This window comes from Mytilus trossulus, chromosome 5 (genome assembly GCF_036588685.1).
Source record: "Mytilus trossulus isolate FHL-02 chromosome 5, PNRI_Mtr1.1.1.hap1, whole genome shotgun sequence".
Lineage (NCBI taxonomy): Eukaryota > Metazoa > Mollusca > Bivalvia > Mytilida > Mytilidae > Mytilus > Mytilus trossulus.
The window spans coordinates 33293482-33319317 of record NC_086377.1 but is presented as its reverse complement, the minus strand read 5'-3'; the positions used below and the strand labels follow the sequence as shown (position 1 = coordinate 33319317).

Sequence of the window (25836 nt, the reverse complement as noted above, 5' to 3'; positions counted from 1 at the left end):
GTCTTATTACTGAATTGTGTTTCATTCCTTATATGAGTGATGAAGCAATAACAAGAAACGTGTATTTTGTCGAGTTTTTCAGTGTCATAGAGTCATTCTAATTTATGTGTGTTACCTTGTTCTTGTTCTGGTAATCGATATTAATTGAGATTTGATCATCGGTAAACCAACGATAATCATGATGAATGTCTGATTAACGTCCAGTGGTAAATACATATTTATATTCAAAACGAGAACGTGAGAATTTTACATAAAAATGGCATCAATAAAGAATTCTCGTTTAGCAATAGTTTCAAGTTTAATTAAGACATGCTACTTGTGTGGTTCATTAAGGCGAGCAAAACAAATCGTTTTTGATTCTACTGTAGTCTTAACTAGTTAATGTATAAGTTTAGCAAACGAAAAATTCAGCGTTCTCTAATAGATCATGTTTAAAAATACTGTTGTTGTGATGTACTTTTACTTTGTTTATTTCTTCAGTCTAACCGATAGACTTTAATTATATTAGCATTAATGTTATTGCTTTATAATGTATATATCATGTTGTATTTAATTGCTGAATAGATAAAACAGCAGAAGTGATTTTACGGCAGTTTGCATGTACGGCGTTTAGGTAAACATGGTAAATAATGGCCGACAGATACATATTCAATTCCTTTTCTTATTATTGGTACACGATATTTGTTCATGTTTATAATCATTATTCAATAACCATCAAACTTGAAATAGACAAAATGATTGTTGTCATAATAAGCTTTGAAACTTTCCTGGATTTTAAATTTGAGTTTAATGCATCAGTCGAATTTTCATCAAGCTGTTTCTGTCTGTCATGCTTATTAGTAATAGTTTTATGTCGTAGACTACTGACGAAATGTCTGTCAAAATTATTTTCCCCTGATTGCTCATTCAACTGAAAAATTACCTTTCTGTGTTGTTAAGCTTTGATCGTTCTCCGAATTATGAGGAATCTAGTGCTAATTATTTTTATATAACAAGACATTCATTCAGTTTTGTCTTCAACCTTTTATTATAAGTGTACGTTATCGAAACTGTATCTTGTCTCACGATTTCTACCTAAACAACACTCTACGTACACATGTGTCTATCTAACACACCCTTTTAAACAACGACACTCTTTGTATATCGTGTCTAACTACTGAGCCCAATAATTCAATGTCACTCTGCGTTTTAATATCTCAACTTAGTCTCGATAACCCAGACGCATATTTAAATATAGCGTCTGGGGTGATTAACCGGACTGGTCAGATATTTATAGGGGGCGTAACAAATAATTAAATATAGAACATATCTATAAATAACACTTCCGGTATCCCAATTCTATTTAAAAACAATTAATACAAACAGTAAACAGTGTAACGTTACATGTATAAAAGTTATGTAATTATTAAAACTGACATTTTGTAGTTGACCCTATTTTGCCCAACTTGCAGATGGGCAAATTTAAAAGAACGATCGAAAACTGTAGGTGGTCTTTTTTCCTGAATTTTGTGACACATGTAAAAAAAAAAAAAAGAATTAAGACCGAATTTATTTTTGTGGTGAGTTATAGTTTCTCCGACAATGTATCCCGAACGGCCTATAATCTAGGACCTTATCTTTATATTTATTGTTATTTTTTCAGTCCTGAACATTTAATACCAATATTTACCACAAGACGATAACCAAGCAACCCAAAATCAATCTTTTTGTATATTATAACACACCACGTTTAATATTCTCTTATCTTCATACTATAAAATGCTCGATAAAATGTAATTTTTCTATATTTTTGTATTATAGATACACTCTCTATTCTATGAAATATTTTCCACTTGACGTTATAAGCAACCAACAGTCGGTATATTAATCTATATTGTATCCACATTAGTCTGTATTCTTTATTTTCCCCCTTTTTTCTTAGTTTTGTCTCGTTATTCTTATTTCTGTAAATCCTTGTTATAATTTATTCTGGCCTTTTTATATAATCTTTCAGATATCTGACGCTCTTACCTAACTCGAAAAGCACACATCAAGTTACGTTTATGGAAAGAAAAACAACTCATACAAATACTAAGATTTCAATATAGAAAATCCTCCATACCAACTTATTACTGGCAGATCAGTGAGATCATACAATGAGCCAACTTTTTATTTACAAAATTAACTGATCTTAAAATTGCAAACGACAGAATAGTCTGAATGTTTTACAATAATCTATATCGCCTAATCCTTTTGGGAAGAAAACATTTTAGGGACCAATCTTCACACAATACCACTGTGTCAGTCTCAGTGTCCATGAAGAAATACAAAAGTTAACCAGTCATTCATGAAACCCAATTTAATACTCTTTGAATACATGTTTGAATCAATCACATAGAAAAGATGGAATGGGATTTGTCCCATACTGCATAACTTGTAAAAAAAACCAACTGAAAAGTGTATTCTCCTACTACAAACTATTATGCTGAGTAAAAAAGCCTGAGTTCACACGTAATACGAATTTGATTCCACACGTAATACGAATTTGATTCCAATATCCATCATGTATTAAAGGACAGCTTCACAAAATTTCTCCTGTACATGTGAACCTTTATATAAAATAAGTAGATTGGTATGATTGCTGATGAGGCAACAACCTAGCAAAGTTCAAATGACATGGATGTTCGCAAATATAATCACTGCTGGGCCTTCAATATTAAGAAAACTCCATACCATATAAATAACTGAGAAGGGCCAGACATGTAAATGAGATACAATTCAAACGTGAAAACTGTTAAATTTCTTATATATGATTTTTGATTTGTTTAATTTCTCTGACATATCTGACAACAATGTGATTCTTGATTTTTGTTTTATTTACTTAATGAATGTCTGTGTACCTTTTTTCGCTTTATGGTTGCTGTCAGAATATTGTTTATACTGTGATTATAATGATTGCTGGCAGCTTCAGTAATTCAAAACAAATCTTTTTGAATCTTTTTTTCTTATAAAATTGGAGCTGTTTATGATACAATGAAAATTCAAGTATTATAGATTTTTTTTTAATTCTTCATATTTTACACATAATATCTGTGTCCAGAAATCTTCATTGGTTTGTCTACAAAAGAAAGTGAATGTTAAAATCATATTAATTTTTGGTCACCAGCATAGCATATTGGAAAACAAAATGTTTGGAAAAAACATCATATATAAATATACATTTTAAAATGTCTTGGTGCAAGCTGAATCCCGCTACGGCATGCAAGATTATCTCGATGTGTTGATGACACAACCCATTTGTGGCATTGGGTTGTTTCCTGTTCTTTTGTCGGGTTGATGTCTCTTTGACACATTCCCTGTTTGTATTCACTATCAAACTCATGCATGAACTTTTATCATTATTGAAGGCCATACCGTTGCCTATAAGTGCTCACATCCACCTTGTTTGAACTTAGGGTGGAAAACTGTTTCATTGGTATTCATATCACATCTTCTTATTTGTATTATGTTGACCTTTTGGTACTTTTATTCTCAATTTTTGTTTAAGTCAACAGTATGTCCTCTTAATTATGGTGATGTCTACTTTTGGTAATGTATATCACTGGGATCAGTCACCGGTTGTTGCCTCATTGAGACCTCCTTTCATTGATGCTGGATCTACTGTTTTGCATAAAATCGAATGTTCAGTGTTTTCCTCATGCCATGGTTTTATTTTAAGGTTTAGAAAGCCAATTGGTATATATTCACCGACAACATTGCATGTATTCTTTTCTGATTTTTTTTGAGTGTGGAAAAAATGCCTTTTAAAAGTGCAAAAAAAAGTATTGTCTAGTTGACCAGTCGAGACTTTGTTTACTTACGGTATATTTAAATTACTTTTTATAACAACGTGTCCCACTTCTTCTATATTTGTATAAGCTAAATGCATTTGTTTAAAAAAAAATCGAGCACAAATCATTTACACCGTTTGGTGTATGTTCAAATTGGCATCTTCTAGATATTCTTTGTTTGGTTTTCTTCTGCTAATGGTTTTGGATTGCGTTCCCTCTTTTAAATGTGTACAACATTGCGCATCATTCCTTCACCCCTCCTTTTTTTTTTACACATATCAAAATGCGAACTCCATTATTATATACAATGCAGACAGATACAACAAACTTATCCTGGATGAAGTTCATATTTCATAGCACTTTCAATAAAGTATTTATAAAGTTAAAGATAATACAAAAATTAAATCAACCACAAAATGTATTTATAGCGTACACACGACTGTTCGAGTGGTCCCAGTCAATACAAAAATTGCCATTTATTATAATATATTATTAACTTGCTTGCGTAGCACGGACATGCATGAAATAATATAACTACTCGGTGTTTCAGGTTGTATTAAAATTTATGTAACAGTTTGTGTTGTTATATCATAATTATATCTTACCAAAGTTTGATGTGCTGTTATTTTCCTTTGCGGTGATGGAAGCCATGCTGTCTGGTGTATTCCACGACTTGTATGTCGTCACAGAAAAATATAAATAGCTTTAAACAACAATCGGTACACTCGGGCTTTTCAATAGTATTATCGTAATATAATTTCTTCCGAAGTCAATAACCAACTTCTTGGTTATTCGTCTTAGACATTATCTTTAAATACAAGCTATAAAATCCGATACTATTCCGAATGTCATAAATTACCATTTTTATATCACTTGTCATCCAGACGCTCTACTTTGAAAAATAAAGCGGCTGGATGATCGAGACTAATCTCAACTCGGCCAATTTAAACACAGACACTCTATGTGTATCATGTCTAATAAATTGACCATTCAAATCAAGCACACTTTATGAGCTTATTGTCCCACTTGAACATTTTAAACAAAGACACTCTGTATCAAGTGAAATAACATATAAGGGTTGACATTTTAGATTTTCATCGATTCGAATTATATATACACTCCGCCATAAGTTAAGCACCACCCTATTTAATTTCGAAATAATTATTTTCTTAATTATTTTTTTTATATATATTAAACCTGTAAACAATAGGTAACTTTTGGATACAGGTAAAATGTCAATCGATTACATTGTTATTGTTCATAACCAGTTTTAACAACCTGTCTTGTGTGTTTTTCGCGTTACTGTTTTTGACTAAACACAAATGATTTTAGCACGTGCATTTTGCACTTGACTTAGCCATTGATATCAAACTTTTAAGATGGCAAGACGAAAACTAAGTACTACGGAACGCTGGCAAGTTGTAGGTATGGCAAATACAGGTCTAAGTTGCCGTAGAATAACGGTTCATTTTGGTGTTAACCACACTGTGATTATCAGGCTCGTGCATAGATACCGACAGACAGGGTCAGTTGAAGACCGCCCTAGAGCAGGCAGACCACGTAAAACTACTGCCAGAGAAGACAGAAATCTTTCACGGCAAGCAAGATTGAAACTTTTCTCTTCTGATGATCAGCTTCGTAGACTTTGGCCTATTGGGGGTAGAGTAAGTGTGCGGACTGTGATACGTAGGTTGCATAGTTTCCGTCTTAGGGCTCGGAGGCCAATAAAGCGCCCGGATTTAACTTTAAGACACCGTAGAGCAAGACAACAGTGGGCTAGGAACCATCGCCGATGGACTTTACGCAAGTGGAGAAGAATTCACTGGTCCGATGAAAGTCGTTTCTTGCTGAAGCCCGTCGACGGCAAAACATGTGTTTGGAGAGAAAGAAACACCGCATATCGGGACAATAACATTCTTTGTACAACAGCTTGCGGTGGCGGCGGTGTAACAGTATGGGGATGTTTTTCCCATGACTTTTAGCTTGATAATATGCATGTTCTTCACGGTACCCTGAATGGACAAAGGTACCGGGATGACATCCTGAACACCATTGTATCGCCTCATTTTGACAATCACGCGTTAGCTGATAGACTGGTCTTTCAAGATGACAATGCGAGACCTCATCGCGCACGAATTGTCAATGCATACCTGACTTCGGAATCAATAGATACTTTACCTTGGCCGGCCATGTCACCTGACATGAACCCAATTGAACATGTATGGGACTTTATCGGCCGTAAACTTAACCAGAGACAACCGAAATGTGCAACAATACCAAAATTGAGGGTCGCTTTGGTACAGGAATGGCAGAGATTTCCACAGTATAGGCTACGACGACTTGTGCAAGGAATGAGGAGACGTGTATTGAATCTCTACCGGAAGCGCGGAAGCTATACGCGATATTGACTTTATGAACCTTGATTGATAGTAAATGTATACTTGATTGTTTTCCAAAAAGTTCAAAACTGTATCATCATTTGAATTAATGAAAATGATCAACAAATTAAAACATTTTGTAGGGATTTTAACTTGTTTTTTAGGGAAAAATTGAAAGTTCCCTTAACACAGCAGAAAACCCTAACTTTCATTTTTTTTTTATACTGCACAATATTTACATTTTATTTAACCAATGTCAACACGATTAACTCTTATTCAAAAATATTGAATTTTTGGATTTGAAAATTTCTTATTGATAAAAATATGGGTGGTGCTTAACTTATGGCGGAGTGTATATATTCATTATATCGAACTAACAGTGAGAGGGCCTTTTGAACACTTAGTATATTCTTTACATAACACGGACAATCTCAATGACGTTTTAAAATACATTTGTGTTCTAGAATTTCTCGAATGTACAACAAAGGTAGAATCTTATTGTAAAATATTGATGGCCCTGAACAGGATCGTTGATAAGAGATGTCATAGGCTGCTTGCGCTCTCTATATGTCCAACGCCTTATCTCCTCGTCTCTCGATGGGCTGCCAGTGTAACGTTACCGCTGCCATTTTGTTTATTGACGTCTGTGACGTCATTTTCATAGGTGAAAGATTTTTCGTCGGTGAATTAAAGGGTGATTAACCGTTGGTGTACATTCTAATGATTAATATTCCTCCCTTGCAATTAAATGAAATATATGTAAGGTATACTAATACTCATCAATAACTTGATGATATATTTTTATTAAATAAACACGATTTTTTTAAATCTATTGCCGAAAGTATACCAAAGAAACGTACTAGAAAATAATCAAATGTAAACGTTAATACCTGTCATCTCCTAGATTTAGATATTTAAGGAACAATTCGACACTAAAATTTACGACAAAAGGAAAATTTTCCGTTCCCTATTGTTAATCTGGCTTTTTTGGATGGTGATGTTCCTTTTGGCATTGTATAACGGTGTTTGTATATCAAATTAGAGTTCTGACCCCCAATTTCACGGTCCACTGAACATAGAAAATGAAAATGATTGCTGTCACCAAATAAATTCAGAATGACAGTTCGTTAAAAATTAACCATACAACAGTTTCGATTTTAAACTGTAATTCATCCTTATAATCTTCTAACATTTCAGATTAACACGATAGTAGACCTAGTCGAAGGATTTTCTTATTAAATCTGATGTTCAATTAAAAACGTCAGTATCTGTCCAAAGATAAGTGCCTCTACGATTCGGTATGTCTTATTCATTCAAAATTTAACAATAACGAAGCAAGTCTTTTTATTAACCTTAGTGTGGAACACTCAAAGTCAAAGATTCGAAATCCAAAGATGTATGAATTTTGAGAATATTGAAAATATATATTGGAGAGATGAACAAAATGTACATTAAAATAATAGATCAATATATTTGAGATTAAATATTCCAGAGAGTAGAAAACTTATTTCTTCAAAATTTATAAACGTTATAAATGATGTCGAGATTATTTTGTTGCAATGAATAAAACTTGTCTGAATATTGAACATGTGTTGAATAAGGAATGGTTTTTAAGAATATAGCACTTGTTCATGTTGTCCCGTTTCTTCTCGTATTTTTTCACAATTTGGATATTTTTGCAGGAATTTGATTGGTATTTTTGTCTATTTCAACATAAAAATAGATTGTTTGAAATCTAACTGTAATATAAATGTACCTCACTTCTGAGTTTGAACATTGTTATTTTATATCTAAAATTCGCATGGGATTAATCAATACATTTGATATATACATATAGGATAGGAACTCTTTATATTATTTATAGATTGAATCCGACAGATGATCCAAATAAACAAGGAAGCCATGATAACATTTGGTAGGCTAAAAATTGTCAACGGTATAACGTTTTAAGGCGGTTTCGGATTTAGGTGCATTGGGGTTTTATGTGCTCAGTATTTCAATGGTCAATTTATTTCCAATTGATTCTTAAAAGTTTGTTCTTCATGTGTATTGGCCCAGGTTAAAAGATAGTTAGACAATCACATATTGTACTCGCTTCATTATCCAAGTGTCTGTTCTAATTAAGGAGACTGCAAATTTAGGGGTTGTCGGTGTTTTCTGTCTATACTTTTTTTTTATTTTGTTTTTCCTTCAGCATTTATTTTTTATTATTATTTTCTCATAGTATTTAACCATTTTATAGGAAAGAAAATATTTGTAATGGTTCTTAGTTACATTTTGTTTTTATATTTTTGTCAAGAGTAACCCATTAGACTTTTGTGGACAAGACGAGTTTCTAACGTACACAATTTTAAGTTTGGTATTTTGAATCAACAAATCTTTTGCAGTGTCTAATCAACAAACATTTACTTTTCACTATATTTTATTTTCTAAGTTCGGTTTTATAGTTACATGACAACAGTTAATATGTTTAATGTATTTCATTGTCTCAGAAATCAACCACTTACAAATACTCCAGTCTTTGAATGTATTGGCTTTGGCTCTTGGTTACAAACTAGAATTGAGGGATACATCAAATATCAGAGGAGAACTACGACACAACACTAACATGTTACACTAAACAGTAGAACTATAATATAACTATTGACATTTTCCTGACTTGGTACAGGACATTTTAAGAAAAAAATGGTGGGTTGAACTTGGTTTCGCAGCTAGCCAAACCTCGCGCTTATATTGCAATGTTAATTATTACATTAGAATGACAACATTACAAGACAGGACTACAGTATGAATAAATCTAAGAACATTTAGGACAAAGAAATGCACAAATAAACATTACAATAGGACATTCCGATAAGCTAATACATGTAGTTATCAAAGGTACCAGACCTACGTGCGTTTCATGTACAAAAGACTCACCAATGATGATCAGATCAAAAGAGTAAAGAAATCCAAACAAGTATAAAGTTAGAGATCGTTGGTTACCCAAAATTCTAAATATCGCTTTAGTTATCCATGCCTGGGATAAGAAAATCTTTAGTATTTAGAATAATTCTTACTTTTGCAAACAGTAAATTTATAAAACTGACAGTATAATTGATGTTCATTTCTACACCGAAGAGGTGACTTATCACAGAATAAATTAATAAGTAAAACAAAAACACGAAAGCACATAAACCAGTACAAAAAAACCTGCATTGTCACCTACAGAATAACGCTACGCTACAAATGGATGTCACAGGTAAAAGTGACGTCAACAAAATTTTCGAAAAGTTTGATATAGTTCAAAATAAGGTTTGTATGTATGGCATTTAATGTAGAATACAACAATTACAATTTAATTACCATATAATTGTTTTAGCTAGCAGATACTTATTTGTATTATCTAGCTACGTACGTATTAATTTTATAAATAGAACTATAAAACAAATAAATTGTATACGTGAAGTTGCCCCAAACTAAACTGTTATATATCAACTGGGTGATTAATTATCTTTACTTTAAACTATAAATAGAATATTAAAAAATTGGAACCACAATTACAAACAACAAAACATTTATCAATATCCAATCAGAATTACGAATACAACATCATAACTTAATACATTAAATTGGATAGCAAATTACCCTGACCAGTCTTTCAGTAATGTGAAATCATACTCAGCAAAACAGTCAAATGCGGGAATATGTCACGTTCGGTACTTAAAAGACAAGACGACGATAATGGTAAACAACAATCTAAAACGTAGTAAAAATGTCCTTAGTTAGTTTAGTCAGAGACACATCGTATGGATCAACCAATTCGTGGTGGTGTCCATAAAATTTACGGAGTGTCATTTTTAATCGTTCCTCCTCTGCGTTTTGAAAATGAATAACACTATTTGTTTTAATACATAACATGCCAATATCTAATTTGATTTGAATTGTAGATTTACCAAAATCACAAGGATTGTTGAATTCACTGTACACATTTAATATATTTATTTGTCTCATGTTAATCAATTTGTTTTAAAATTGTCTACCTCAGTGACTATCTTTTAGCAACGGATAATTGACCTATTCTGTGTTTTATGTATAACTTTGTAAATAAAACACATATTCATATAGAATAAAATCAGAAGACGTTTAAATTATCGATTTCGGACAAAATTCGATATTTCAATTATTCTATTTATAAGTCGACGTCAAAATTGCAAAGGATTTATATAGCTTGGATTGATAAAGGTTTTTCTTTCTCAGAACTCGTATTTATAAATAGATCCTCGAAAAAACCCACATTAGTCATCAAATTAAATGGTTAATATAGAATGAAAAGTAAGGCCTTAAGGATGTTTTGGAAATTGTGAACGGCAGTTGATCCAGATAAATATTCAAGGAATTGAAGGAAAAGCCCTGGTATGAATTGGTAAGCTAAACAAAGTCAAATATAGTAGTCTGCTATTAGATTGGAATAGCGTTTTAGGGTAATTATTTTTTGTGCAGTGGTGGTTTTATTGGTTGAGTGTCGATTTCCATGGTCAAGTAATTTCCAAACGATGCTTTTAAAGCAATTTGTATTGTCATGCGGCAAATAGTGCCATAAAAATCAGTAGACAAGGAAGCTTCCAAATTCCGCAATTAATTAGAAATGTTAATTTTGAAAGGCTTCTCAGTTAATAAAAAAATTATATCATTACATATTGTGCATTATGAAGTTAATGTTACTGATAAACAAAAAATTCAAGTACCAAAACAAATATGTTCAAACTTATTGGATTACATTACCCCCTTGCTGAGAATCATATTGGTGCAAAAATAGATCAATTAAGGGGATACACAAGTCTTCCAATAAAATTAAAGCTTTCGAGAAAGACTTGAAACACATTAATTTGAATTGTAAGGATGAATACGATTGAGTGTTCTTGTATTTGACCATTTCTATTTTATTTTCATAATTCACAAATTAAACAAATACACACGTAATAAATAAAAAGAAAGCAAAGTTACCTTGTCAAGGATTCATGAGTTAAAACATATTCTTTCAACTAAGCAGCTCACTTTATCCACAATAATTCAATTATATGAATTCTATTATTATTTAAAAAAAAATAATGTAGCCAATATCCTCGGCCGATCATACTGTCAAAATCTTTAAATGACAAATATAGCATAACAGATAAAACATATATCTCTGTACATAAAATCAATTGGTTTTATTTGAATCCGGCCATTTAAAAAACATTATTTTTAAAAGTCAACCTAAAATAACATTTGCTTTGCGGTTCAACCAGAATTACAAAGATTGTTTGAATTCACTGTGCATATTGATTGTATTTATTTGTATCGTGTTACACAATCTTTGCGAAACACGTGTACCGTAGAGGCTATCTACACATAACGGAACGTCAACTTATTGTGAGTTTTATATATTACATTGTAAAAAATTGACAAACCATTTAGTGACATATACAATGAATTCAGGATATGTTCTAAACGTAAAGTCACAACTTATTGTTACAGAATTCGGCATTGTTTCTATTGTTTACATAAGTTCAGTGATAAGTCGACATGGTAATGACAAAGTATTGATAGTGATAATTTTGAAGTTACTATTTCAATGTGCAGGTAAAATAAATACGTCTTATATAGCATGTTTATCTTTTGTCATAAAAATTCATAATATTTAATCAAATTAGTCGATTTAGCCAATTAAATCCTTTCATTTGAATAAAGTAACATTCATTTTTACAGGAAACTTATTTTTAAATTAATTAACATGATATAATTGAAAAAGTGACTGCAAACCCCCCTCTCTCTTTCTCTTTGATTTATGTAATATAACTCTGTTAAAATTCCCCAATATTCTATCATTATGGGGAGACAATATAATTCGGTTTTCATTTATTGTCTTTTTCAAAAAAGTCAAAAATGTTTTGTATGTAGGTTCTTATTATAATTTTTCCCTAAAGCATTTGGCATAAGATTGAAGTTTCTGGATTAGAGTGGAAGTTCTTGCATACATATGACACATGAAAACAAAGAATTATTACATAATTCGTGTTCGAACTTCAATGACAATTCTAAATTATCAGTACAACCATTAGTTATAAATCTATAGAGTAGAGACAGCTGAGGAATGATAACTTACAGTGACATACATTTGATTGAAATTGTTCTTAACCTACTTGGAAAAATGCACAAACAACTTGTCATTATTTGCCGATAATTAACAAGTGTACCCATTGGTATAATAAGAGTGTTAAGTATTATAAACCTCTAACAATTCACCTCTGAGGCTTGAATCAAATTATACAAACAAATATTAATTTCAAGCCTACATATTTTAACTTTGCCTACAAAATATCTCTGTTATATTATTACAATTTCTGGTTAAAATTTGATTTAATATATATCCAAAAGAATCATCAGGTAAAAATGCTATCTCATATATTTATTTTGTATTTGGGGTATACTTTGATATAAGTAACGGTAACAGTAGTAAACCGCTGTTCGTAAGTCGAAAATCGATTGAGAGAAAACAAATCAGGGTTAGAAACTGAAAGACTGTATATACATGTTGAAAGCAACAAAACAACAGAAAGACTACAATCCAACACACACAGAAACGAACTAAAAGATAATAGTTGCCATTTAAATGACTTGGTACAGGACATTTTAAGAAAATAATAGTAGGTTGTACCTGGTTCTGTGGCAATTCAAACCTCTCGCATATAAACGCTTGTCATCCTTCAAAACCATCATCCAAACTGGTACCGATCATAGCTGATGTAATACGTACATGTTATTCAAATTCTCCACTATTTTTTATGGTACCGTGATAGACGGCTTTTGCATCACTAAAAAAACTAAACAAAACACCTTTTTGGCAATGCTGTTGATTTTTTTTTTTTCAGTAGCACAGTTGTCTTCATCCTTGATTTAAATATACCTGGTGTGACTGTTTTAGTTAAATTATGCAAAGACGACCAGCTTTAACATAAAGGTTAAATATGTACATGATATAGTTTAACTTTTGTGTTGTTCACTGATTTCAATTCTTATTGCTATACTACTAATTGAATATCTTAGATTTATGATGTGATCATCAATCAGTTTGAACTTTGGCAAAACAGTTTAAAGTTGATATTTCGACATATTCAAAATCAATAATTTTATTAATATATTACAATATAGAAACTTATCAACTAAAAAGTATCATTATAACGAGCGTAAGCTAGTCTTGCTAGCTGAATTATTTTAATTACGAAGGATTTCTTATCCCAAGCATACATAACGGTAGCCGTATTTGGTACAACGTTTTGTGAATTTTGGAACAATAATGCTCTTGAACTTTGAACTTTTTTTAGCTTTCTTACTTTTTTTATCTGAGCGTCACTGTTTATTTGTGTATTTCTTTATCCTTAATGATCTTGTATTTATTTGTACTGAAGTCCTGTCATGTAATGTTGTCATTTTTGTGTTATATTTAACATTGCCATAAAAGCGCAGAAGTTCAATCCACCATTCTGTCTTAGAATGTCCTGTACCAAGTCAGAAAAATGGCGGTTGTTATCTTATAGTTCGTTTTATTGTGTGTGATGCCTTGTTCTTAGTTTTTTGTTGCACTTCAGTGTTTCTGCTGTTTAGTTGATCTGTTTCTCTCGATTTCAGTTTCTAACCCGGCTTTGTTTTATCTCAATCGATTTATGACTTTCGAACAGCGGTATACTACTGCTGACTTTATTTTGCAATCTTTACAAACTGTGTCTTTTTTTTGTCTTTTTTTTTACAGCTATTCGTGTATTTTAGACGAATCGTTTTCGATTATAGTTGCTATCTCATTCTGTTTAATATTGAAACATAACATATTAGATAATTCTTTCTTCTATTATTTCAGACCCGACCGCGATTTTGTTTGCAGCAAACTAGATATACTCAATGGAAATTCTAAAAGTTGTTTGCTTAGGGGATCCAACTGTCAAAAAGACCGATCTTCTAAGTGCTCTTTCGGAACAACAGTGCGAATGTGATAAACAGTCTTGTATCCACAATTTAGTGAAGGATTACTTCACTTGCAATCGATTGATTTCTGACAAGTTAACGGTGGAAATCCGATTATTCAATACTGTGGATTCCGTAAGTAGTTATGTTATGTACATGTGTATGTTACATATTAGAAATTATTATAAATTAAGGAATGTATCTGCCTCATGCAAAGCTCTGATTCCTTTCACGGATTTGGCTATTCTTTTTGGACCTTTTGGATTATAGCTCTTCAACATTTATATAAGCTTTGGATTTCAACTAGTTTGGCCACGAGCATCACTGACGAGACATGTAATGTCGAAATGCGCATCTGGTGCAAGACAATTGGTACCGTTAATTTTATTACTACCACTGGGTCGATGCCTCTGCTGGTGGACTATTAGTCCCTGAGGGTATCACCAGCCCAGTAGCCAGTACTTCGAAATTCGGTATTGGCATGAAATACGGATTTTTTTTGTGTTATTAAAGTTTGCTGTTACAAAATATGAGAAATTATTATAAATTAAGGAATTTATCTCCCTCATGCAAAGCTCTGATTCCTTTCACTGATTTGGCTATACTTTTTGGACCTTTTGGATTATAGCTCTTCAACATTTATATAAGCTTTGAATTTCAACTATTTTGGCCACGAGCATCACTGACGAGACATTTATTGTCGAAATGCGCATCTGGTGCAAGACAATTGGTACCGTTAATTTTATTACTACCACTGGGTCGATGCCTCTGCTGGTGGACTATTAGTCCCTGAGGGTCTTACCAGCCCAGTAGCCAGTACTTCGGTATGAAATTCATACCGTTAATTTTATTACACGCACGATGTTTTAAAATACAAATTGTCACACGCCACAATGTTTCAATTATTGGTAGAGAGGTCAAAAAGAAGACATTATAATAATCTATCAAAAAGGAAGTGACAAAAAAATGGCATAAAAGATAAAATGACCAACAAAAAAAAAGACTTAAAAACACAAGTAACACACAAAGCATTAGTATCAATATATCATGATCTAACTGTTGGTTCCGTAGGTACAAATTTAATATATCTAATGTTATAGGCCAACCATATTCCTAATTAAATTGCTTTATCGAAAGCTCAAACACATCAAATGAATAGATAACAACTGTCATATTCCTGACTTGGTACAGGAATTTTCTTACGTAGAAAAAACTGGATTGAACTTGGTTTAATAGTTTTTAAATATCTTCGGAGGCAACACAAATTTCTATTTTAAATTCTATGTTAACTCCCAATGCATACATCTAATGTGAAATAAATTTTAATTGAGCGTGTAGATTTTTGGGAGGAATATTCAGAGAAAAAAGGCTTTTTTTTTGTTGATAATCAATGAATTGATACTGTACATGTGAACATGCAGTTAACTAGATATTCATAATACAATCAGCTATTCAAAAGTACTTGTGCTTATACAATTTAAAAAAGTCTAGTTGTGGAATATTATAACTGTTATACATATTATAAACTACGTATTGTAAAAGTGTAGTTATTTATTGCACACAACGGATCATCAACGTTGAATTTTATTGAGTTTAAGATTAATACTGTGGATTCCCATGTTTTCTTGGGTACTAATTTTAGTGGATTAAAGAAAATTTACATATTCCTGGATATTTAATTTCGTGGTTTTGCCAAAGTTTGCATACAAGCCTTATACTAGTATGAGATTTTTTTCATATATTGAACATTTTAATTCGTAGTTCACCTAAACCAAGAGAATCCACCTACATTGGTACGCAACAACAAAAAATGAATTCGCAGTAATTCTATTGATTTTTACTTTTAAACCTCATTCATTTAATTCAAAAATATAGAATGCATATACCAGAAGTTAGTTCATTTTAAAGACATGGAACAAATGTATATGCTAGCGCAAAAGCATAGTGCATTAATTATATAAAACAGCGACTAGATGTTATTGTTTTATGGCAATCAAAGTACAGAAAGCTCTTCTTAAGAGACCAACTGTATCAAGCAAAAACATGTGTTAAAAGACCACACATCCCTCTGAAGTACATATCATATAAACTGAACCTGTATTAAATTACCACCTGTCTTAAGATACCCCTTTTTTTCTCCCTCACGTGGTCTCTTAATACAGGTTTGACTGTACGTTTAAATGTAAATGCACACACATGGACGTATTTTCAGTCTTTAAACAAACATATATTGTACTTCAGGATTTTTTAGAAGTGGATAGCTTGAGACGACTGCAATATGCAAATGCAGATGTTATGCTTCTAGCATTTGAATTTCATAATCCTGCAACGTTTTACAGTATAGAGGACAAATGGGTTGGTGAATGTTTGAAATATTCAAAAAATTCCAAAATTATTCTTGTAGGAATTCAATCAGGTTAGTATATATTGGCTTAATTTTGTATTACTATATAAGATATATGAGATTACCCTTCGTTGTAATAAGGAAAAATAGTATTTTATCTACGATTGTTGGTGTCCTTATCGTTCAAGATATTAAATCTAGTGAGCTGTTCCAAACAATTCATTCAATTCAGAATGTCCTCCTCAACAGTTGTTATCAACACATAACGTAATTTGCTTTTTAACAAGTTTTATGTTAATTTTTCAAAATTAAAACAACTTTTCAGAATTACTTTTAATTAATAAAAAAATCCTAATTCTAAAGACTTTAATATTGCCTTTGTTTACTTTCTTGGGAAGCGTATGTCTAACCCCAGAAAATTATATAAAAGAAATAGAAACCAGTAGCTATAAATATATTTGGGATGGGAAACCAGACAAGATTAAAAGAAACATGATGATTGGTCCATATGAGAAGGGGGGTCTTAAAATGGTAGACTTTAAAAGTTATTTTGTGGCTTTAAAAGCATCATGGGTAAATAGATTGGTAAATGGTAAACTTGAGACTTGGAAGCTTATACCATTTAAATACTTAAATGTCTCAAACAATATTTTGTCAATATTTAATATGAATTTTAGTGATATCAAATCTTTAAGATATCTTAAAGATATTCCTGTGTTTTATAAAGAAGTAATAAAGTCTTGGAATTTGACTGGCGGGGGGCAAACAAAACAACCAGACACATTTTTTGATATTAGAAAGCAAGTAATATGGGGAAATAAATATATAAAATTTGATAATAAACCAATTATATTTGAGAACTGGATTAGGAGTGATCTAATTTACATAAATGATATCTTAGATGATAAAATGTCATTATCAGAAATCTACATTCTAAACAAATTAAAGTTCAAAATAAACTGGATCGCCGAATTTCAAAAATTAAAAAAATATATACCAGCAGAATGGATTAAAATTGTTCAAAAAGAGAATTCTGTCAAAACTACAATTATTATTCAGAGAAATAAAATCGTATGGAAAAATAATTTTATTGAGACTACATTATTAACAAATAAAATGTTATACAACTCTTTGGTAAATACAAAACTAGAGTCGTCAATAGGGATAAACAGATGGCTTAGAATCCTACCAATACAAGAAACTCTTAATATGAATTCATTGTACAAATTTATTTTTGAATATATGACTGAAAATAAATTAAAAATATTTAGATGGAAATTATTACATTATATTGTTCCAACTAAAAAACTGTTGTTGCAGTGGAAAGTAACTAAGACAGATAAATGTAATTTTTGTAAGCAAGAAGAAGATTATGCTCACTATTTTTTGAAGTGTAGATATTTGAATACATTTTGGCAAAAAATCTATGAACTCTTTAGAAGAAGTAAAATAGATTTTGATATTAAATTGCAACATCTGGTATTTGGATATAAAATCACAGATAGTAATTATTATTTTCTGAATTATATACTAACAGTATTAAGTTTTTCCATATATAAGTCATACTATGTATCCGAGCAGAGAACAAAAACTGTTGATGTCTTTAGCATTTTTGAAAATGAATTTAATAAAAGAATAGATGCATATAAATCAAGATGTCCAATATTATTGTCAATTAGAAATAATTTTTAGCATTGACAAATCTCTGCATAAGACAACTATACAACTTTATATTATTTTTTATAACTTAATAAGTTGGATCAGCTGTTTATTTCCCTGGATAATCAGTGGAGTGTAACAGGGTAAATCAAGAGAAGCTTGGACTCTTGGTGAAACTTGTAACAAGCAAGATTAGATGAATAAATATTATTATGTTGAAAAAAAAAAAAAAAAAAAAAAAAAATTATCATTGAAAGACAATTAACACCTGCTTTTTACACCTCGGTCTGTTTCTGAAATTTGTTCTAACAGACTTTTGGTGCAATGCATGTGGTTTTTAAATTTGATTTTGTGCTTTTTTGTTAAATAAGTGTTTCGTATGAGATTGTGACTGATGCACCCATAATATGACTATTTTACCTATCATGTATGTTTGTTTACGCATTGTTGTAAATTTAATGGAATTTGATTCGACTTATAAACAAGTGGGAGGTAAAACGCTGTAAAACCAGGTTCAATCCACCATTTTCCACGTTTGATTTGGTCGGTACCGAGTCAGGAAAATGACAGTTGTTTGGTGTGTTTTGTCATTTGATTTTGTCATTTCCTTTGGGACTTCCCGTTTTGATTGTAAATGCATGTATGTTTGGATGTGTGTATATGTTCCAGACCGTATGAGTATTTGGACCATACGCGTACAGTGTGGCTAATATTTAGAAGTTGGTCAAATTTATTACATACAAATATATATATAACAAGTATCAAAATAACTTTTATCTCAAATTAATAAAAAAAAATTAATTATAGTAATTGAAATAAAAACTTAATATTATTTTTTTTTTAAATCACGCTTATTTAATCTGTTAATCTTGATAGTTTGATAGTTTATTAGAGAAGACTCAGCCGCAGAAGACTGCGTAACAGGAGCATATTTATATACACAATATTAATTACAACATAGTTCATCATACAAACATAATACATTTTTAAATTATACATCTTCAAAATTAAGTTTGTGTTTATTACAGTTTTAAATTAGACAAGCATCTTTTCTACCTTTTGAATAAAAATTGACAGCTTAGACAGCACATTACTATTACTATATTTAAGCATGCCAAGTACTTTTTTTTCATTTGGATATTTTAAATAATATGGAGGTATGAACTTCCCCCTTAAATCCTTAACTTCATAGTTGGTACATTTACATATATAGTGGTATACATCTCCAAGACCAGCTTTACAAAGTGGACAAATCCTCTCATTTCGTGGTACATTTCTCCATCTTCCTGTTTCGATGGGAAACTTTGTATTACATACCCTTAATTTACATATGTTTACCCTATGACCCCGCCTTCATTTTAACAGATATGGTTCCAAGCAAAACTCTTCTTTAAAGTGTAGATAAAATTCCCCCCTTGATGAATTGTTTATATCTGAGAACCATTTTTGAATAAACTGGTCCTGGAGACGCTGCCTTACATTAATTTTAATATAATTATAATCAACTTGCTCCGGAAAATTATATAGTTCACAAAAGCCACAATCATTAAACACAGATTTTACATAGTTAAACCACTTAAAATTACAACCTTCATGCTCATGCATGTACCAAAGTAACTTATAAAGTTTACCCGATAGTTTTTTATCATTTGTTGTATTAAGCATGTCAGTAATTCATTAATTTCAGCCGAGTATGCTCGTTAAAATTATCGGAAGTAAACATAATGTGGGAGGACAATTGTTGAAGAATATTTAGGAACTTTACCATAAAATGCATATGCAAAGGAACATGCATGACAAAAGCCATGCAGGAAAATGTAAATAAATATGACCTTCCTTGTGAAAGCAAGTGTCACCGTGGGCCAGAGTAACACAAAAGGAATCACGGATATAAAATCATACAAAATTTTAATATTCAATTTCAATTTTTCGCTTATTCACTTTATCCATCTTATTGTAATAATAACAATTTCTATAACTAATCATACGGATTTTGATCAATTTTGTTTAAATTTAACCCATATGATCCCAAAACATGTATGGTCAGCTTGCCTGTACGCGTATACTCATACGTTCCGACCGTACTCGTATGGTCGGACCGTACGAGTATACGTTTACGGTCCGGACCGTACGCGTACGGTCCAAATACTCATACAGTCTGGAACATATATAAGCATGCATAAATGTATGTCTGTTTGATCGAGTTAAACCATTTGAATTTTTTTATAGTGTGTCTTTTACGGTTTTGATGTTACACTACTGTCTCGGATTAGGGTGAATATTTAAGATATATGCAACTGTCCTGATTGAAGATCTTGTAAGCGGTTCTAGATTCCGTTTTCTGTTATAGATTAAACCGTTTTCGTGTTTCAATTGTTAACGCAAGACATTCTTGGACATTTTATAGCTTGTTGTTTGGTGTGAACCAATCTATGTGTTAAAGGCCGTACTTTGACTTTAATTGTTACCTCTTTATACAGTGTGACTTGGATGACAAGATTACTCAGTAGCGCTTATACAACATCTACCTATTTATAAGTTTGTAGGTATGGATAAATGGAGGGATGTTTCAAAATGATCTAATGTTAACACTAATGCACTAAATTAAATTGTTTTAGTTGAAAATGAGTTCTTTTAATTAGTTATGTCAGCAAAAAGTTCTTCAACAGTGTTGTTTTTCAGATATAAACATACGAGATAAAGTCGTAGAGACAAATATCACCTTGTCTGGTACTCAACAAACGCTACCATGCTGTGAAATTTCACTTGACACTAAAAAGGGTGTCGAGCAGTGCATAACTGCAATAGTAAGTACGAGTATTTATTTTGTCTGGGTTTTTTTTATTGTATTTTATATTATTTTGTAACTTGTCTGTGAATATGCTCATTTTGAATATATTTAAATGAAGATAATTGAAAAGTCATCAATCTGATGTTTTTTTAACAGTTACGTTCATATAATCATATAAACCCCATAATTAGCTTACGAAACTATTTGCTCCCACGAGGTGTACATTCTTATCGTTATTATTTTAACAAAAGCTTACTGCTCCTTTTTTTAGCTAGTTGATGTTTAGAAGGGGCTTCAAAATATGGGCTTCATTTTTTTTATAGAGAAAAGAAGAGATCTAATTCCTTGTTGTCATTCATACCATTTGACTATTACGAAACAAACACGACATGTCGTATGACTTCAGTTGCAACAGTTATTTAATTATTAACTTAAAGTCGAACAGAATAACCATGATAACAAATATAAGTAATCGTTCTGCAATCACTTATCAAAACATGCGAGAGTTTCTCGCTGCATTGAAGACCCTTTGGTGACCTTCGGCTGTTGACTGCTATATGGTTTAATTGTTGTCTCGTTGACACATTCTTCATTTACATTCTAATTTTTCTGTATAATTAGCAATAACACTAGTATTACATATTATGGTACAATTCTAAAGACAAAAAAAAGTAAATTCATAAAACAACAATGAAAAAAGGTAAATTCATAAAACAACAATGAAAAAAAAAGGTAAATTCAAAAAACAACAATGAAAAAAAAAGGTAAATTCATAAAACAACAATGACAAAAAAATGGATATAAATATATAACACAAACTGTGCATCTTGTTCTTGGTCATTGTGATAGCCAAAGCTTTCTGTTGAAAGCCGACGTCGTTTAAAAAGTAGAATATATTGAATATAAATCCTGATACCCTTTGTTAGCAATTATTCGTGTATTTCTCTGTCCTATTTTTTTCTATCCTATGTATTTGTATTTTAGTCCTGTCATGTAATGTTGTCATTTTAATGTTATATTCAACATTTCCATTAAGCGGGATGTGTGGCATGCCACAAAAGCAGGTTCTATCCACCATTTTTTTCTCTCAGAATGTCTTGTACCTACTCAGACAAATGGCCATTGATTAATTATAGTTCGTATCTGTTTTGTGTTTCTGTTGTGTCGTAGTTCTCTTATATTTGATGCGTTTTCATAGTTTTAGTTTGTAGCTCGGATTTGTTTTTTCTCAATCGATTTATGTATTTCGAACAGCGGTATACTACTGCTGCCCTTATTTAGCAATTGGAAATCTTTTATACTATCAAACATGAGATATGAAGGATTTATAAGTAATATTTTGATAAATTGTATAAAAAAAATGTAATGATATGGTTATACAGACATGAATTTAGACTATTATATTTTGAACATACAATTAAGATTCTTTTTTTAGATTGAGGTAGCATTTGGTAAAGAAAGTACGAAAAAGAAAAGAACAAGTATTGGTAAATGATACCATTACATGTATTAAGTATGATGTTTTTGGATTTGAAATTTGATATGATACACTATAATAAAAAAAAAGGTAGCATTTGTATATTGCTGTTGTTACTGTTTCTTTTCTATTGTTTATTTCACTGAACAATATCAAACTAAAATCCCAACATCAGTATTTCAAATATGTTAATATAATTAAAGTACGAGCATGTGGCCACTAATTAAAGAGTACTGGTGTGTTGGCATGTAGACAGACATATCAGATATTCTCATTTAACACACCTATTTTACCTTCTTTAAAACTGAAATGGTTTTTTTCTGGATAGTACATCATTCGAGGTGTTATTTAACCTGAGCATAGAAAAGCAAATTAATCTGTATTTGCGGATGGTGCTATAATGTACAAATTCTAATATGTCAATAAATTATGTTTTCAGAACCGCATGCTTTAATATCACTTACAAGTTATGAAAACACAAATCATTGATATGAAAAAGATACATTCGGTGTATTTTTTTCAACAAATACACATTTAAAAGCATTGTTTTCCATACTGCTAGGGGATATATCTAGAGGTGTTATTTTCGATAAACATTATGCAATAAAGCTCTTAAACTGTGTTTCTTATTTGAATTATTGTACAGTGTTGTAAAATCATAATATGTTTAGTTTTGGATCTTGGAACCATTTAAATCGTCTACTAAAAGCAGTTTTGAAAATGTACAATAAATAATGCAGAGGATATCAATTGTAGGTGATGGGTTTTCCAGTTTTATCAGGAAAGGGACACGGTTACTGCGGAAAAAGCCACCAGAAAAGCAAAAAGAACATGTAAGATGACAATGATTATTGTTATTTCAAAATCAATGGTTTTTTACACAAAATGAATGGGAACAATTCATATTAATCACTGCACCTTTTGTGATTTGCTATTACTTCGCAGACACAGTAAAAGATTTTGAAATGCTGGATTATCCATATGTTTTAATTTAGTTCTAGAGTATATGCTAGGAAATAAAATTTTGATAGAACTAATATTTCCTATCGCAGAGACCATTGGAAGAGCGCGAGTAGGCATGTTAAAATGGCGATTTTTAATACACATTTTAATGGGTTTTTTAAAGTTATCTGAAATTTACTTTTGTCAGTTAATCTTTGATAACTTTCAATCTTCAAATCATAAAAACCGTTTTCATAGCCTAAGAACAGGAAAACAAAAAACAAAAACAAGTACATATACAATTTTACAAGTAACAGTCAAACAATGTTTTAATTATTTTTTTTGGAATTTAACTACGAAAACAAAAATATAGAAAAGGGAATCTTTATCAAAAGCAATGTCATTCATTGATTTATCTATCTTTTGTAAGTTTTTGTTTGTAAATGCAACCGATAATCATCTCTTTTGCAATATACGGTACTTGTCTATCCCAAATTCATGTATTTGGTTTTGATGTTATATTTGTTATTCTCGTGGGATTTTGTCTGATGCTTGGTCCGTTTCTGTGTGTGTAACATTTCAGTGTTTTGTCGTTGTTATCCTCTTATATTTAATGCGTTTCCCTCGGTTTTAGTTTGTTACCCCGATTTTGTTTTTTGTCCATGGATTTATGAGTTGTGAACAGCGGTATTCTACTGTTGCCTTTATTTTGCAAAAAGTTAAAATGTTTTCAATTTGTTTTAGAACACAGATTTGGACAAAAATCAGGAAGCAGAAAGCATATCAGAACCATCAGAATTATATGCAATATTTGATAAACATGGTAATTAAATATCTGTGTATTTAAAAAAAAACAATGTAAGGGTTCCGCTGAACCCAGTGTCTCGCCTACTTTTGCTGTAAATCGCAGGCTCAACAAAAATGAGGAAAAAAAATCAATAAAAATATTCCTCTTGATACAATCTTTTGATTGTAAGAAGCTACTGTCCAAGTTTGGTAAACATGCAGCATAGTTAGCATAGTTTATGAATCTAATAAATGCTTTAAAAACTTTAACTGCAGACTTTACACGTATGTATGTTAACTGAAAGAAAACTTAAAAGTAAAATACGGAAAAAGTGGATTTTATTTTATTTTTAAAATTTACTTCTGGATACTATCTTATTATCATAAATAAGCTTCTGTCCAATTTTGGTACAAACCCAGGATAGTTTAAGAAAGTTATTAAAATTTTAAAAACTTTAACCACAGAGTGAATATAATTTTTCCCCGCAGAAAAACTAAGTCCATTAAAAAGTAAAAATTGAAAAAAATCGATTTTTTTTTTTACAAAACTTACTTCTGGATACTATTTTATGATCATAAACAAGCTTCTGTCCAAGTTTGGTACAAACCCAGAATAATTTAAGAAAGTTATTAAAATTTTAAAAACTTTAATCACAGAGTGAATGTAATGTTTCCCCGCAGAAAAACTAAGTCCATTTACAAGTAAAATAGTGAAAAAATGGATTTTTTTTTTACAAAATTTACTTCTGGATACTATCAAATGATCATAAACAAGCTTCTGTCCGAGTTTGGTAGAAATCCAGTTTAGTTTAAGAAAGTTATCAAAATTTAAAAAACTTTAATCACAGAGCGAATATTTGTTGACGCCGCCGACGACGCCGCCCACGACGGAATGTAGGATCGCTTAGTCTCGCTTTTTCGACTTAAGTCGAAGGCTCGACAAAAAAGATGTGCTATGATTGCCAACGAAACAACTTTTCACAAATGACCAATTAATACAGCAATTTTAAACAATACATAAATGTACGACCTTCAACATAAAAGGCACAAAATGACAAATGTAAAACAGTTCAAACGAGAAAACTGTGTGTTATGTTGTGAAAATTAATAATTTTTAAACAAATCATATGACTGAAACGTGGTTAAATAATCATAATGAAAAACAAAAGTAAAAATCAGTGACGTATACGAGAAAACATTAATTCATGCTTATCTCATAGAAAAGAACCTACTCTTTCATGCTTTTATGACGGCTTATTTACCACATATTGTAGAATACAACATTGTGATCATTTGGACGTTTCTCTATCAAATTGTTTTTGACGAGCTCGGCTTTTTTGAATAGACAATATATCGTCAATAAATAAAAACTGTTATAGATATCAGATTTAACATTGTTTCGCAACATACGGGCGTTTTGTCTACCGAAGACTCGTCATTGACACTTGAATAAAAAAAAATTACAAAGCAAAAGCACAATGTTTATGTTATAATGATTCATTTATGTCATAACAAAGATATTTCGTGTCTTGATAGTTGATAAAGTCCTACGTCTTGTCTCTTTTCTATCTGCATAGTGTATGTTTACGAAATATATTAGAGAAAAACATGGACCAATCATTTACGACTGGTTTTTTATAAGGCTTCAAATATTTCCTGAATAGCTTCTG

At 31.1% G+C, this 25836-nt stretch overlaps 1 protein-coding gene across 1 annotated transcript; it reads left to right on the top strand.

Annotated features, from left to right (window-relative positions):
• The first annotated feature begins 5188 nt into the window (after nucleotides 1-5188).
• On the top strand, nucleotides 5189-24211 carry LOC134717876 (uncharacterized). The gene is made up of 4 exons (XM_063580374.1): nucleotides 5189-5473; nucleotides 22397-22448; nucleotides 23195-23271; nucleotides 24125-24211. The coding sequence occupies exons 1-4, from the start codon at nucleotides 5189-5191 to the stop codon at nucleotides 24209-24211; spliced, it is 501 nt and encodes a 166-aa protein (XP_063436444.1).
• The last annotated feature ends 1625 nt before the right edge of the window (nucleotides 24212-25836 follow it).